General features: G+C 36.7%; 1 protein-coding gene across 1 annotated transcript; it reads left to right on the top strand.

Moving 5' to 3' along the window:
• Positions 1–7850: 7850 nt before the first annotated feature.
• LOC123239066 (NXPE family member 4-like) lies at positions 7851–15455 on the top strand. The gene is made up of 4 exons (XM_044666337.1): positions 7851–8473; positions 8816–8877; positions 12677–12895; positions 14920–15455. Exons 1-4 carry the CDS (start codon positions 7851–7853, stop codon positions 15453–15455), a joined length of 1440 nt encoding a protein of 479 aa, XP_044522272.1.
• The last annotated feature ends 1569 nt before the right edge of the window (positions 15456–17024 follow it).

Raw genomic sequence — 17024 nt, 5'->3', positions numbered from 1 at the left:
CTAACTGATGTTTGCCTCTGGCTCACAGCACCTGGGAACATTCCAAATCTCTCAACTGCCATCCCTGTCAGTCAAGGTAGAATCCATCTCATCCCAGACTATGATTATAACAGTACCAAATATCTTAACATTCAGATTCTTAAAGGAAAATTTAAATGAACTACAGGAGGAAATAATGAACTATACAAGTAGAAGACTCTCCCATCTTAGACTCTCCTATCTTAGTGCTAGATAAATTTAAGCATAAAATAAATAAGAAACAAATTAAGGAGATGAGTACAATCTTAGAAAAGTTAGATATGATAACTCCCTGGAGAAAAGTAAATGGATATAGAAAGGAGTATAGGGGCAGCTGGGTAGCTCAGGGGATTGAGAGCCAGGCCTAGAGACAGGAGGTCCTAGGTTCAAATCCAGCCTCAGACACTTCCCAGCTATGTGACCCTGGGCAAGTCACTTGACCCCCATTGCCCACCCTTACTACTCTTCCACCTAGGAGCCAATACACAGAAGTTAAGGGCTTAAAAAAATTTAAAAAAAAAAAAGAAGAAAGGAGTATACCGTTTTTTCAGCTATTTGTGACATCTCCACAAAAAATCCATTGGAGCATAAGAACCTTACAAACACAATATTGGCTAAGAAATAGAATGATGGCTCGGTAGAATAGATCAGGTACATATACACAGTAGTAAATGACCAAAGTAATCTAGTGTTTCATGACCCCAAAGATCCAAGCTTTTGAAAAAAGAACTTACTATTTGACAAAAATTCCTGGAAAAACTGAAAAGTCATTTGGAAGAAACCAGGCATAGATCAATATCTCATAGCACATACCGATAAAGGTCAAAATGAATACATGATGCAGATATAAAGAATAATGTCATAAGTAAATTAAGGAAGCATGGGGAAATGTACCTGTCAGATTTATGGCTAAGGGAAGAGATGACCAAACAGAGGCAAACAGGAAGAAAAATTGATAATTTTGATTACATGAAACTCAAATGTTTGCACAAACAAAACTAATGAAGCAAAAATTAGAAGGAAAATAGGAAACTGGGAAGACATATTTACAACAAATTTATCTCATAAAAGTCTCACTTCTCAAAAACATAGAGAACTTAGACAAACTTACAAAAATGAGAGCCATACTCCAATTGATAAAGGATATGAGCAAGCAGTTTTCAAAAGATGAAACCAAATTGTTTCAAATCATTATTGATTAGAAAAATGAAAATTAAAAGAACTCAGAGGTACCACCTCATATCTATCTGACTGGCTAACATTTATGGAAAAGGAAAAGGAAAAACCCTAGAAGGGATGTGGAAAAATTAGGACACTAATACACTGTTGGTGGAGTTGTGGAGTTGTGGACTAGCCCAATCATTCCAGAGAACAATTTGAAACTATGCCCAAAAAGCTATAAAACTTCAGTCCAACATTACCTCTAAGAAGTCTGTGTCCCAAAGAGATCAAAAATAGGGGAAAAGGGTTTACATGTACAAAAATATTTGTATCCTTTTTTATGTGGTAGCTAAGACTTGGAAATTGATGGGATGCCCATTGAATGGGGAATGGCTAAATGAGTTGTAGTAGATGACTGTGATAGAATATTCCTGTACTATTAAAAATGATAAGGGGGATGCGTTCAGAAAAACCTATAAAGACTTATATAACCTAACACAAAGCGAAGTGAGAAGAACCAGGAGAATATTGGACACAGTAATAACAATATTGTTAGGATGCTCAATCATGAAAGACTTGGCTACGTTGATCAAGACAATGATCAAAGAGAATTCCAAAGGGCTCACTATGAAAAATTCCATCCACTACTAACAAAAGAACTGATGAATTCTGAGTACAGACTGAAGCATTTTTGTTTGTGTATACATGCGTTTTATTTTTCAAAATGGCTAACATGGAAATATATTTTGTATGATTTCACATGTATAATCAATTTCATATTGCTTGCCTCTTTCAAAGGGCATAGGAGGGGTGAGAGAGAGTGGGAATTTGGAACTCAATTTTTTTAATGTTAAAAAATTTTGCATATAATTGGAAAAGATTTAGTAAAATAAATAAAAATGTAAAAGAAAAGATAATAGCTGACTCAAGCAAAAGATGAACTAGGTGTCTTAGGTGTAATGGGGAGAATTTGAGGAAAGGTGTGTGGTAAAAGAGAATTTTGAAGGGAGGTTGTCAGGGACTTGCTAGGTAAGTAATATGGGTTACAGGTAGGCTAGAATAGGGAGATTCAGGATATAATATGGGCTGAAGTCAGGGAGTATAGCACTAAAGATAACAAAGATTTTCAGGGAGAGGAGGAATTAATATAAACAGGAAAGGACAGCAGGACTTATAGACTAGGACTTAGACTTAAAGACAAACTGAGGGAAATAGACTGAACTGAAATTAACTACACGCTTTAGTTAATTTCACAGGAAGGGACTTGTTTTGAAGTTACACCTTCCTTCAAGATGGATACCCTGGCTTCCCTTCAAGCCCAGAGTATGTTGGTTCTTTCCCTCTTCTTCCCTCTCTTACTAATTAACTGACAAATTAACTAACAGGTCTGTTGAAACACAAAAGGGTTTATTGTCTTATAAGGTTGATTTGTCAGGAGAAGTGGATTGAGAAAGCCCTAACAGTTGTTTAAAAAACCTCAGTTGGGGGAAGGGAGGCAGAGACGGGGTTTGAGCAAGGTCCTGCCTTAACTCAGCTCTCAAGGTGATCTTTGAATCTAAAGGGAATAAAATGATGACTAACCAATTGCTTTAGATAAGAAACTGTCAAATTATAGTTAAACCCCTCACAGATTTGAACTGCTCTCTAATTTACTCTCCTTATTCACTCCACAGACATTTAAGGTAAGGGAAGGAAGGTAGGAAATAAGGTAGGGTATGAAGATACAAAGGCTTTATCTAAACTAACAATTCTTAAATAAATATTCCAAAGCTAGGCTAAATTTTCAATTCTTCAGATAGGCAAGGAAGCAGCTCAACTGGTCTGACCCTCTCTCCACGAGATTCCCAAACCAACTCACCTCTCTCCCTCAAGATTCTAAACTCCTAACTGATTTCAGAACTCAGCCAAGGCTTGGAAAAAACTGTCATGACCCCCTCTCTCTGCACTACAAAGGATATCCAACAGGATATAGGAATTGACTTATAGATCAAAGCTTATAGTTTTTGAGGCATAGTTCAACTAGTTCATAGCCTTTGTCCTAAGAATTAACAAGAAAACAATCCATCAAATAAACATAGTTAATAAGAAGTCAAAAGGACTTCCGAACTGGATTTCTTTCCTTGTGGACCGCCTTACTCCCAATGGTTGGAGGATAAAGTTTAAAAAAGATGGAACTAACTGAAAATAATTTCATCCACAAATAGAGTCACAGTTCTTTCCTACCTTGAAATTGAGAGAGGGAGGGGAAAGAGAGAGAGAATTACAGAGAGAGAGAGAGGAAGGGAGGTAACAAGGAGGTTTTTATTATGTTAAAATAAATGAAAAAAAAAACATTAACAAGGAAGTCAGAGTAAATCAGGAAATGGAGCAAATGAGGGTGGATCCTAGAACCAGGATATTGAGGACAAATCATTTTTAGTGTTTGAAAGGTTTCCATGAAGAAGAGTGATAATATTTGCTGTTGGCCTTAAGGAGCATATCTGGAAGTCAAGAGTGAAAGTGGCAAAAGGGCAGACTTCTGTTCGATGTAAGTAAAAACTTCAGAATGAGCTTGTTATAATTTGTGTGTAGTGAGTTTCCCCCTTGTGAGGTTTTTTAGTGTGTGTTTTTTTTTTTTCAGATTACTGGATGTCAACTTCTAACATTCTTTGATTCTTTTTCTTTATAAAAAGGGGATTGGAGTAAGGGATTGGCCCAAGAAGAAAAGAGAGATAGAAAAAAAAATATTTTTTTAAATACCCACCTGGTTTAATTAAAAGATTCAAGCAATAATATTTTTTGTTAATTTATCCAGAAAATCTTTTGTGACAACTAAATCCTTAGTGACCTTAAAGAGGGGCCAAGAAGTAATGTCTGTTATAATTAGTGGTGGGGAATTTGTAAAGACATAAACAGCTCCTTTATTTTTAGTGTCTTTTCCCCATGTAAAGTACGAGTAATACACTTTAAAGATCAAAAAGGGAAGCTAGAAGAACATAAAACAAGCAAAGAATAAGGTTCTAAGAATTAGAGCACTGTTAAAAATGATAGTAACTGAGCATTAAGGAATACCCTTTTATTATTCTGTGTATTTTTTATGTTTATCTCTCATAGGCTGTTTAATAGAACTTCAAACTTGACTGCATGGAAACTACTGGCAATGATGATATTGATGATATCTATATTAACTCTATCAATCATTTTTATGGCTTCTAAAAATTTCTCAAAGGTAAATTATGTTTTATTTCTCAATAGCATATTCTAAGCCAAAAAACATAAATGATACATGGATTACATTGAGGAGTGTCAGTGGTATATTTATCTATCATTACTAAATGACTTGAGGATTTCCTTAAAAAAAATTAACAAGGACTACTATCTTTATAGTTTATCTAGAGCCTGAAATTAAACCTTATTTCTGGGCTTATTTTTTCAAACACCTCAAGTCCAATTTGAATTTCAAGAGCCAGGACCTTCCTTCAAGGCAAAGTATCTCAAGTTCTAAATTGATTTCCAGGAGAGAAAAAAAAAATACCTAACTCATACCTGGCCATGGAGAGTCCAAAGGGCTGCCTATAGGCATAAGAAAGTAACAAAAATGGTGACAATGGCAATACTTTCAAGTTTTTATGGCGCTTTTTTTTAAGTTGTTCTGCTAATAAAGGAGATTTAGGTTGAGATTAATAAACATCTGTCCACACAATTTGTGAAGCTGGATGGAATGACAAATAGTAGGTTTCTTCTTTCCAGAAGGCCTTGGGATTAGGGGCTCATGGAAAATGCACAGAGAATGACTACAAAGAATAATGGGATCAGTGATTTTATAGTTTTAGAAACTCACAATAACCTTCTTTTTACAAGTAGGGAAATAAATTTCCAAAGATATTGAATAATATGTTAAGGGTTTGCAACTAAGAGAAAGAGCTAGAACCAGAATACCGGCCTTTTGATTTCTCAAAACCTCTTATATTATCTCCTCCCCCTTTCCTCTCTGCTTAAGGACCTTGTCTTCTACTTTATTGAGAAAATCAATGTCATTCTTCATGAGTTCCATCTTCCACCCTATTCTATATCTCCAAGTCACTCTTCAGCACCCTCTACTTTTTTTATTTTTTATTTTTATTTTTGTTTTTTAAACCCTTAACTTCTGTGTATTGGCTCCTAGGCAGAAGAGTGGTAAGGGTAGGCAATGGGGGTCAAGTGACTTGCCCGGGGTCACATAGCTGAGAAGTGTCTGAGGCCAGATTTGAACCTAGGACCTCCCGTCTCTAGGCCTGACTCTCAATCCACTGAGTTACCCAGCTGCCCCCCACCCTCTACTTTTTGAAGAAATGGTAGTTCATCTACTTGCCAAAGACATTCTTTCTGCTTATAACCTTGATCTCATTCTTTCCTATCTCCTTCAGCATATCTTTCTCTCTTTGCCTCTCTACCTCTATCTCTATCTGTATTTGTTTCTCTATGTCTTTGTGTCTCTGTCTGTCTGCCTATCTATCCATCTCTCTCTCTCTCTCTCTCTCTCTCTCTCTCTCTCTCTCTCTCTCTCTCTCTCTCTCTTTCACACACACACACACACACACACATAACCTCAGTAGATGTTAACCACTCCCTGATTTGACTCTTACTAAGTCCAAGTTGTTTATTGGTGATTTTTAAATGATAAATAGATTAAAAAGATAGACAGATAGATGAAAATAAATAGATGGAGGGATCGCTAGATCATAGATAGAGGGATAGATAGATAGATAGATAGATAGATAGATAGATAGATAGATTTAGAATAAGGAAGTGTCTCTAGGATAGCAGCACAGAAGAAAATTAACTACATGAAAAACCTAAGTCAAAAAATAGGGGAAAGAGAGAAAAAGCCCTCAAGTCACAAAGATCTTTTTATCCTTAGGCTGGTGTAGTATCCAGCATTTGGGGAATAAAAGCTAGGTTTGCTATTGGTGTTCAGACCTTCACTATTCATGCCTATTTCTCTTTAGGAATCTAAAATGAGACTTCATGAGGGAGTAAGCAACACATGGGAGTCACATTTAACTGTTATCAGATACAACTTTTGTTCATCCTTAATCACCAATGTCATATGAGGGCCTATTTGTTATTCCTCTTACTCAGTGCTTTATCTCCCTTTTTACAATGCATATTTTCCTCTGTCCTTCCCAATCTCTGATTCTTAGATTTCCTGGTTTCCTTTAAACTCAACAGAATCAATAAATCAATTTATATAATAACAACATTACAAATACAAGTATTTTTCAAAGACTTAGAAACTCTGATCAACACGAGAACTCAGAAAGCTGATAGACTAAGTAAGGCATTTGGGGGGGGGGGAGAGGAGGGGTGGAAGACATGATCAATGCGGGAATTTATTTTGCTTGACTATATATGTTTGTAACAAGAGTTTTGTCTTTCTTGCTTTCTCAACAGAAAGAGAAAATGAAGTAAGAGGGAAAGCACAGAATTGAAAATAAAATAAAATTGCTTTAAAAATAAAGAATTCATATGCTACCACTTCCAGAAGGGCCTCCCTCTGCACCCAAAGCCACTAGTGTGGTCCCTTTTAAAGCTGTCTTCCATCTATTCTGAATTTATCTCATATGTATTGATTTTAATACATTGTCTTCACCATTCAAATGTAAGCTCTTTGAAAGAAGGGACTATATTTTTCTGTGTACTTCCAAGGCTTAGGTACAATGCCTAGAACATAGCCCTCAGAAGAACTTAGTAAATTCTCACTGATTTATTTGATGATCTTGGCAAAAATATGATCTGAGGTACTGTCACTCTTTATTAACACTCTCAATAGAATGTTTTCTCATCCCATTCCAAAGACTGAAGACTCCCCCATCCCATAGCCAATACACATCCACTCATCTTAAACATCTCCTAATGAGCTAGCTTCTTCCCTGCTACCTAGGAACATGTCTAAATCTTTCTCATCACTGAACTTTCACCAACTCTCACACTTTCAAAGTATTATCCCATATCTCTCCACTGCTATGCCACCTAATTCCTAAAAAAAGCCATCTACCTCTTGTCTTGACTTTCCTCCCTACAAATATTTCTCAGCCTCTGACACTGCATTCTCATTCCAAGTGTCAGCTGAAGTTGCTGTCTCCAAGGTTGTCCAGCATCTGCTGAACTGCATGGCCTTTTCTTAATCCTCATCCTTCCTGATCTTCTTCTACCTTTTAACATTCCTGAATATACTCTCTATTCCTTGATTTTTTCATAGTGTTGTTTTTTTTTACTTGGTTCTCCTTCAACTTGTTTGATTATCTTTTCTCAGTTCCTTAGATGGATCATTATTCATATCCAATCCCCTGACCATGAGTCTTCTTCTAGGTTTCTGTCTTTGGCTCTCTTTTCTTATATTTTTTTCTTATGCTCTCCCCTGTCCTCTCTTTCCTTCTCTTCTCTTGTCTTCTCTTACCAGCTTTCCTATTTGTCCTGATGTCTGTCTGTCTTGCTATGTGGTATAATAGACAAGCAGCAGCAGGTTATGTGTACAAAGATGCAAATCACCAATAATTAAAGATACTAAAATAGGAAAAATTATGTGTTCTGCACATAATATGTCATGTTTCTTATTATTTCAGTTTTTGACTACACTGGACCTTCCCATCTCTGGGTTTTCCTGGAAACCTTTGTGTCCTAACTCACCAATCAATCAATCAAATACTGATATGGAAATAAATAAAATCAAGAGTTATCTGGACCAACTCATCCCAAACAGGTCATTCTCCAATGTCAATACCACCACAAGTGCAGCCCACAGTGTGGCCACCATATTTAATCCTAAGGGTACCTACTGCAGAGGAGATCAGCTAGATATTCTTCTAGTGGCGAGAGACTACTTAGGGCAAAGGAAAAAATATGGAGGAGACTTCTTAAGGGCCAGGATTTCTTCTCCAGATCTGAAGGCAGGAGCTTCAGGAACAGTGACAGACTTCAACAATGGCACCTACCTTGTCAGGTTCATTTTATTCTGGGAAGGTAGAGTGACTTTGTCTCTTTTGCTCATCCACCCCAGTGAAGGAGTATCTGCCCTCTGGAGAGCAAGGAATAGAAGCTATGATAAAGTAATTTTCACAGGCCAATTTACTAATGGCAAATCTTGGGTCTCTTCTGAATGTGGCTTGTTTCTAAACACAAGTGCCGAACTGTGCCCATACCTGGACCCTCGAGATAAAGAAGCCTTTTACTGTGTGAAACCTCCACATGTGTCCTGTGAAGCACTGGCCCAGCTGAAATCTAAGAATAAAGCAATTTCTTATCTCAGCAACCTAGAGAAGAGCCTCTTTATCAGGTAAATAAATTTTTCTGGCACCCACCTCCATGGACCAATATGCTTGGATGCTTAAGGACCATGAAGTTATATTTATACATTCTCATAAAGGTGTTTTATCATGTAGGAACATGGACCTAAGGCCACTTTGCATCTGAGTCTATAGTACAGGCAATACTTGTTTCTGTCCAAAAAAGATTTGCTACATGACTTAAGACTGTGGCTGCCATTTCCAGAGATTTCAACTTCCCAAACCACACCCCAGACTTGTTGGGGTAAATGAGGAGTCAGCTTTGTCTCTCTTTTTTTCCTCTTTCAAACCCTGGCTGCCAGTTAGGTAATTTTTGTTCCTATCTTTTTAAGGTCCAATGTAGGGGTGGAGATTATGAAAAACTTTGATCCCATCAGAGTTTCCGTGTGTAACAGTAAGTATTCTTTTTGTCATTTGTCCACTGCTTGGACACACTAAATGTCATTTATTTACTCACTTTCAGATGTGCAGGGGTTTTCCCAATCAGTTGCCTGCTTCTGTGATGGGTGAAACTGCTATTAATCTGAATTAATGAACACTGAATGAGATAGGATTGACCTATTTGTTCTCAAGAACCCACTCCTCACTCCATCCCCATAAACCCATGATTCTACTGAAGCAAGCAACTTGATTATATCATTTATTGTCTTTACAAACTGTAGAAACTGGGAATCTAATCTTGAAATCACAGACACCTTATGCTGGTAAGTATTTCCACTCTGCCTCTTGTTAAGATTGTCCCTCACTCCTTCTAGAAACAGTTGTCTATGTAAGACTTTAACACTAATTTGAGAAGCTAAATTCTACTGTAACAATTTTAATTGCCCATGGTTTTCATCAGTCTTAATATTCTTGTGTCCTGCCAGAGTATTCTTTCTTTCCTTGCCTATCAGCAGTATTTAAAGAGTATTTTCCTACTACTATGATTCACTGGCTCTCTGGAGGGACAGAGACCTAGTCAAGACATTAGTGTTTGTCAAAGCCCTTAGAGGCAAAGGAGCTAACAAATTTATTAATTTGTTCTTTAAAATGCCAGCCTGCTACATCAGAATTATTCCAACAGTAAGTATGCATTCCCTGAATATAAGATGAAAGATTTCTAATTCAGGGCATAATTCTCTCCTGGTTTTCCTTCTACCTATCTGATCATTCCTTTCTTAGGGTCTTCATTCAGATCAAAGCCTCTAACCATAGGTGCCCCTCAAGGTTCTGTCTTGGGCCCTCTTTTCTTCTCTGTCTATGTTACTTTACTTAGTGATGCCATCAGCACCCATGTGTTTAATGACTACCTCTATACTGATAATTCTCAAATCTATCGTTCCTTTTACCTTGCTCATTCCATTTATCCTGCTGACCTCCAACTGAAACCTCCAAGTGCCTTTCGGACATCTCGAACTGGATTTCCAATAGACATCTTAAACATCTTAATTATCCCCTAAATGCACCTTCCCTCCTAACTTTCCCATTACTATAGAGGACAACAGCATCCTTCCAGTCCTTCGGGCTTACAACCCAGGCGTCATCCTGGATTCCTCACTATCTCTTGTTCTCCATAGCCAAGCTGTTGCCAACACCTGTTGATTTCTCTGTTGTAATGTTTCTCAAATACATCCCTTTCTCTCAGACATTGCCCCCACTCTAGTGAAGGCCTTTATCGCCTGCAGAATTGTAATAGTCTGCCAGGGAGTTGGCCTGCCTTATCTATCCCCTCTCCAATCCATCTCCATTCAGCTATTTAAGTAATTTTCCTAAATCTCTGGTCTGATCATGTCATCACCAGCTCAATAAACCCTACTCAGTAAACTCCAGTGGCTCTCTATAGCTACAGGGGCATCCAGAATGACTCCTGGCATTCAAAACTCTTCATAAACCAACCTTTCCCTAGCACTAGAGTATTTTTATACTTTTCTGTCAGACGCATACTCTTTACTCCAGTAGCACAAGCCTCTTGGCTATTTCATGAACAAAGCACTCTATATCTTGGCTCTGGGTATTCACTATGGTTGCACTTCATGCATCAACCACACTGGTAAAAATCCTGGCAGATGGGCTACAGCAGGTTGTGGGTAGCTGATAGGTATTAAACCTGTTGTTGACCTGAAGGTGTCTCCATCAAACATGTGAAAACTTCTCCCAGTAGAATGAGCAGACAAGAACAATTTGTTCCAGTGGCCAAGAAAGCAGCTAAAACTTGTGGAGTGCTTAGGGCTTGGTAAGGCAAAAAAATCACCAAGACCATTCTACTGCATTCCAAGCCATTGCCATTGTCTAGATTTTTCTCTTGCCATTGGATATTGATAACTCTGAAAGAGAGAGTGAAGCTTATTTTGCACAACTCTGCCTTACTAAAATCTAATTCACAAGAAAGTCAAGATATCTCCCATTGTTATGTCACTGGTCTTCTTTGAAAATGAAGGATAAACAACAACAACCCCATGCCACACTCTACCATTTCTGCTCCTACTACCGACCTATCTGGTTTCCTTTAAGTCCCAAATAAAATTCTACCTTCTACAAGATGCCTTCTCCAGCCCTTCTTAATCCCAATGCCATCTCTCTATTAGTCATTTCCTATTTATGTTGTATATAACTTGCTTTGCATGTGTTTCTCTGCATGTTCTCTCCCATATTTGATTGTAAGCTCCTTGAAAGCATGAATCTCTTTTTGTATCCCGACTGCTTAGCACAAATGTTTATTGATTTACTTTCTCTGTAACATTAGCATGTATTTTCAATCAATATTAATAAAATATTTTCATTAAATAATTAATATATAATTTTCACTGAAACATTAAGCTCATTACTTCCTGGGGGTATTCTAAAACAAAGAAAACATCACAGTCTCAAGAGTTAAAGGTTTTTCAAAGGTCATCTGCTGCAAGCCATACCTGAACATTTTCTAATATCCTTGACAAATCAATCAGCCTCTGACAGTAGAGTGCCAGCAAAGAGCAACCCACTATTTCTCAAGTCATTCCACTATACCTTTGGTTAGTTCTGGTTTTCCTCATATGGAGTTTAAAATTGTCCATTGTTCTTTCAAACCGGATGTCCCAGAAACATCTCAAATTCAACATGTCCAAAGCAGAACTCACTATATTTCCCAAAAAACCCACTCCTCTCCTAACCTACATTATTATTATCCAAGAGACCATCATTCCTCTTGTCCCATGTTTGTAAGCATTGTTTTGGACTCCTCCATATCCTTCACTCCACATTCATATCAAATAAGCAGTCAAATATCCCCACTTTTACCTTCACAACCTCTCTCATATCCAGTCCTTACTCATATAGCCACTACCTTAATTCAGTCCTACCTCACCTCTCTAGATTATCAAAGCAGTCTCCTGATTATTCCCCCTGCCTTGTGTCTCCCTATCCAATATGACCAACACAGAGAGCCCAAGAACAAAACATTCTATCTCCTATCTCTAGGTTCTTGTACTGGCCATATCTCATGCCTAGAAAGCATTCCCTTCTCAACCTCAAGAAGTTCTCTTTCTTCTTCCAAGTATGAGCTTAATCACCACTTTCTACATAAAACTTTTACTGATATATCCTCCACTCTTAATCTGATAGTACCTTCCATATTATAACTTTATATCTAATTGCTACACATATATATATGTACATATATGTATATATGTATATATGTGTATATATAAATTTGTATTTTATCTCTTTATCCCATTTGGCATTTCCTTATATTTTTATATGTTTTATTATCTTCTCTAAATTAAAATATAAACTCTCTCCAAAAAGAGATTAATTAAGATTAATTAAATTATTTGTATTTGCATCCTTAGAACCCAGAATATAGTAGATATTTAATAAATGCTTTTTGGATGCTTAATTGATTAAAGCTAGGTCCAGTCAGCTAAAGTGTAGTTAGCCTATCTCTGATAAGGGCAGGCTAATATCTTTTTGAATCATAGCTACCACACCTAGCTAACAAAAACCAGGCAAGGTACTCTCAGGTAAAAATTGTAATTTCTTTATAACCCCAACAACTAAGGTAGCAATCATAGCATTTGGTCATACAGAGTTTTCAGACAATGTTATGAATTTCCAAGATTATCTATGGCTCAGCATGCAAGTGAATTCTGACAAATGAAATTAAGCCAAAATAATCAATACTTCTAGATTGATTGTTTCTATAATATTTTTGAAACCACTATTGTGTTTATTGACAGAGAGAACAATATCATTAAAAAAAAAGTGCAAACCTGGGATGTGGTCTCCAGTCCCTACCGGCTATGTCTGGAATAATGCATGGAATCTGGTCACCTGTAATTTGTCTCATTTCCACACTGAGGCCCAAATGAATATCTGTTTAAAGGGAAAGCTCATTTATATCCTGGGAGATTCCACCACCCGTCAGTGGATAGAATACTTCATAAAGAACATCAAAAGTGAGTTTCAGTATTGAGCTCATCCTCAAATCTCTTTCAGAATATGCTTCTTTGGGTTTACAGGGAAGGGAATATGATCATATACTGCATTTTTTCATATTCCTTAATTTCAAGTCTTTTAACATTTTTCTAAGATATGATTACCATTCCTTTGCATTTTTATATTTCATAGAGTTAATGGGAACCAGTGAGGATAAGCTGCCTCTCTTCCTTCACAGATAGTTCTCACTTTATTATTCACACAGTGAATGAATTCAAATTAAAATTCAAATAGGATGACATATATAATTAAACTGGAGAAGAAACGTCAATAGGTTTCTGCTACAATTCCCTTGCATTGGAGATGTTCTGAGATTCATAAACAATATAGGAGAATGATTCTCCATTATTTTTTTTAATTAGGAATGGGATACCCTATTGCCTCCATTGACAAATTCTACTGTAGAGCCACTATTCACAAAGAGAATTCACACTCAGTGTTCCCGCAGAAGTCAGAAGAATTATGACTTTATCCTACCCCAATTTTATAGTTGGGGAAACTGAGGAAACTAATACTGAATAGAAAAATAAACAAGCCAAGAAATCAAAACCCTCCAGCTATTTTATTTATTTTTTTACTTCCTAGAAGTGATAGAGAAAATAAATTTTCATTGCTCACAAATATTATAAGAAATCTTCATTTCCCTAAAATATTAAATGTATGTAAATAGCCATTTCAGCTAAATTCTATAAAAATACTATCAGTACCCCATTGATAAATATCATTAAGCTCTTTCTCAAATAGTTCTTGTGTCTCTGGCCTGCTTGGGGAAAGCAGAAAAAGGACCAGGGAGTAACTAGAACTAAAATAAGGGAAACATTTCTTTCTAAATATTTGATTTCTGTGTGAATAGGATTAATATTGTCCTTATAACCACTACATTGTAAAAGGATTTGAAGGTTTTATATTTTGCAACTGAAAAAGCAGTTTTGAATTTTTCTTGGGGACAATCATTTGTAACTATGTCCATGCTATTCTTGATATTTTTAAGGTGGCCAAACTTTCATAGCTTAAAGAAGCATTCTTTTACTTCTCTAAAGCACAGATATTACTTCTCTACTTAAATATTTGAGCTTCAATTCAGGATGATTTTTTTTCCTCAATGATTGTTCATTTACTTCAATTCAACAAGAAAATATTACATGAAAATTATGGATTCACACCCATGCTAGGCAGTGAATATAAGCAATCAAAAGAAGCCTAAGAGATGGTTCTATAAACTAATCAGTCAAGGAGTTTTTATCAAAAGCCTGCCATGTGCCTGGCATTGTGCTAGGGATCCTTATGGGATTTCAGAGTTATATAGGTAAGATGATATTTTTAAAGTGAGAAAGAGTAAAGAAAGCTGGGCTCAGAGTCAAGGACTTGAGCTCAAGTCCCATTTCTGATACATGGTATATGATCATAAGTAAGTTACTTCTTAATGCTTTGTTATAGTTCAGTCATTTCTGTCATGTCCGACTCTTCGTGATGCCTTTCAGGGTTTTCTTGGCACAGATACTGTAATGGTTTTCCATTTCCTTCTCTAGCTCATTTTACAGATGAGGAAACTGAGATCAACAGGATTAAGTGACTTGTACAAGGTCATACAGCTAGTAAATATGGGCCACATTTGAACCCAGATTCTCCTGACTCCAGTCCTGGCATTCTATCCACAACATTATTTGAACAGAAGGTTCCAAATTGCATTAGTAGAGGACATTACCTCAACAGGGAGTGGCCTACATGAGAAGAATCAGAAATCCAATTTGTATCTCTTGAGAAAGTGTGATTACATGACAAAGTTAAACAATAGCTAGTTTATGAGTAAATACCTTTATGCACATCTCTCATTATTCCCCACTCTTGTCCAACTAGTGTATCATTTAGTCCTCCACATGACTGCTTCATAAAGTCAATTATATTCCCACTCACCTCTGTTCTATGCTTTTGTCTAACCAATCTTTGTAACTTTTTAAAATTCCATTTTTGATTCCTTTATCAGCACTGAAGTCTATTGACCTCCATGGATTTGGGAATCTCCAACGTCAACTTGTTGTAGACTTGGAAAGGAAGATCTACATTCAGTGGCAGAAACATGGCTACCCTTTGGTTGGCTCAAATAGTTATTCAGCAAAAGAGAATGAGTACATAGCCCGTGTCATTGACAGAATAGCAGGGGACAAAAACACCATTATCATATTTTCTCTGGGCCAGCACTTTAGGTTTTTTCCCATTGATCTCTTCATCCGAAGGGCTATCAACATTCATAAAGCTATTGAACGTCTATTCCAAAGAAGCCCAGAGACAAGAGTAATCCTCAAGGGAGAAAATACTAGGGAAATGAGTGATAATCCTGAGCGACTTAGTGACTTTCATGGCTATATTCAGGCTCAGATTTTGAAAGACATCTTCCAGGATCTCAATGTAAGTTTCATTGATGCCTGGGATATGGCTATTGCCTTTGGCACTAATAATGTACACCCACCTCAGCATGTGGTTGAAAATCAGATTAACATGTTTTTAAACTATATTTGCTAAAGAAAACAGATCCTGTCGAGTTCCAGTTATCCATGAACATATTATCTCTGCAAAGGTTTAACCAGGTAGTACCAAACCAGTCAAAATTTTACTACCTTAGAATACATATCAAATCAGTTAGGCAGAATTTAAAATAGGAAAAGAAAACTATTTGAGAGGATACATTTCTCCTGATATAGCCAAATTATGTCTTATATTTTTTCAGTTTTTATCTCGGTGACCATTGCATCATAATCCTCTCTAGATTATGAGCCTTATAATCCTCTGCTTTCTCCTTTCTACTCCAAGTAACTCTTATTCATTGAATAACTCAGCACTCAATTTGAGGTAGGAGTATTTGGAATTTTCCCTAGACACTAAAAGAACTGTTTAGGACTCAATGTTGGTGTAAACAAAGGAGAGTGCCTCTAAAAAGTATACTTTGTCAAAGGATGGTGTCATTTCATAAAATTCTTCAATGCCTAGCACATTAGGTTTTCAACAAAAAATAATGAATGTCGAAGAACATATTTTCCTACCCAGAAAACTGTCATCTTCTTACTCAGATAATCCATGCTTTCTCCTTTTCAGTTGCAAAGTTCCTAGAAAATTAAGGGTAACTGAGTCACACATCAAAAATCCCATGTAACCTTGTCAGTATCTCACCACAAATACCATGGGACAATCTGAATTTAAATGCCCAAGGAGAAGAAAGATGAAGGTTAGGAATTAGAGAAAGAGGAGACAAAGAGCATTGAATAGAAAAAAGGGGGTGCTGAAAACACCTTATCTGATATTTTGACAAGGAAAGTGTAAGGAGAAATAAGGGAAGAAGAACAAGGCTGATGGATGGTATGGGAGAAAAAAATGAAAGGGAAAGCTAATGAAAAGGAAGCACATGCAGAGTAGATGATGCTGTTGAAGTATAGTAGGCATGGTACCTGACTCTTAGGCAACTAGGTGCCACAATAGATAGAGTGCAGGACTTGGAATCAGGAAGACATGAGTTTAAATCATGTCTGGGGCATTTACTAGTGCTGGGACCCTGGATAAGTCACTTGACTTCTCTGTGCTTGTTTCATCATCTGTAAAATGGGAATATGGGATAATAATAGCACCTAACTCTCAGAGTTGTTGTGAAGATAAAATAAATGAACAAATGTAAAGTTATTTGCAAGTCTTAAAGCACTATATAAATTGGAGTTGCTATTATGAATATCATTATTATCTCTCATTTCTCTGGACTGTGATTGGCTCATTCACCCAGCTGCACTGATGCTGGCAAGTAGGTAGTTTTCTCAATGAATATGGTCCTACTGCTACAACTCACATCAAGGTCCAACAAGGAACCATCATAGGGGAAATAAATACATAATGCTCACATTTATAACCCTTGAGCCTTCATTAGCAAGCCAAGATGGCACATTAACTCTTAAATCAGAAACATTTGTTAAATAGAAGGCAAAATAGATATTATTAAAACATATCATTACACTAATAAACTTGAGACACATTAACTCCACAATGTATACAATGTGCATGAGAGAAAATGAACACAAACTTGCAAAGCCATAGCATGGGAGTACATGA

This window comes from Gracilinanus agilis, chromosome 3 (genome assembly GCF_016433145.1).
Source record: "Gracilinanus agilis isolate LMUSP501 chromosome 3, AgileGrace, whole genome shotgun sequence".
Classification (NCBI taxonomy): domain Eukaryota; kingdom Metazoa; phylum Chordata; class Mammalia; order Didelphimorphia; family Didelphidae; genus Gracilinanus; species Gracilinanus agilis.
The sequence above is the reverse complement of the archived record's forward strand: the minus strand, read 5'-3'. Positions and strand labels throughout refer to the sequence as shown.

Excerpts from the sequence above, each read along its gene's own strand:
- LOC123239066 (XM_044666337.1), top strand. The coding sequence starts at position 7,851 with ATGGAAATAAATAAAATCAAGAGTTATCTGGACCAACTCATCCCAAAC. Across the intron at positions 8,474-8,815 it reads GAGAAGAGCCTCTTTATCAG|GTCCAATGTAGGGGTGGAGA; the intron begins GTAAATAAATTT and ends TATCTTTTTAAG. Across the intron at positions 8,878-12,676 it reads CAGAGTTTCCGTGTGTAACA|AGAGAACAATATCATTAAAA; the intron begins GTAAGTATTCTT and ends GTTTATTGACAG.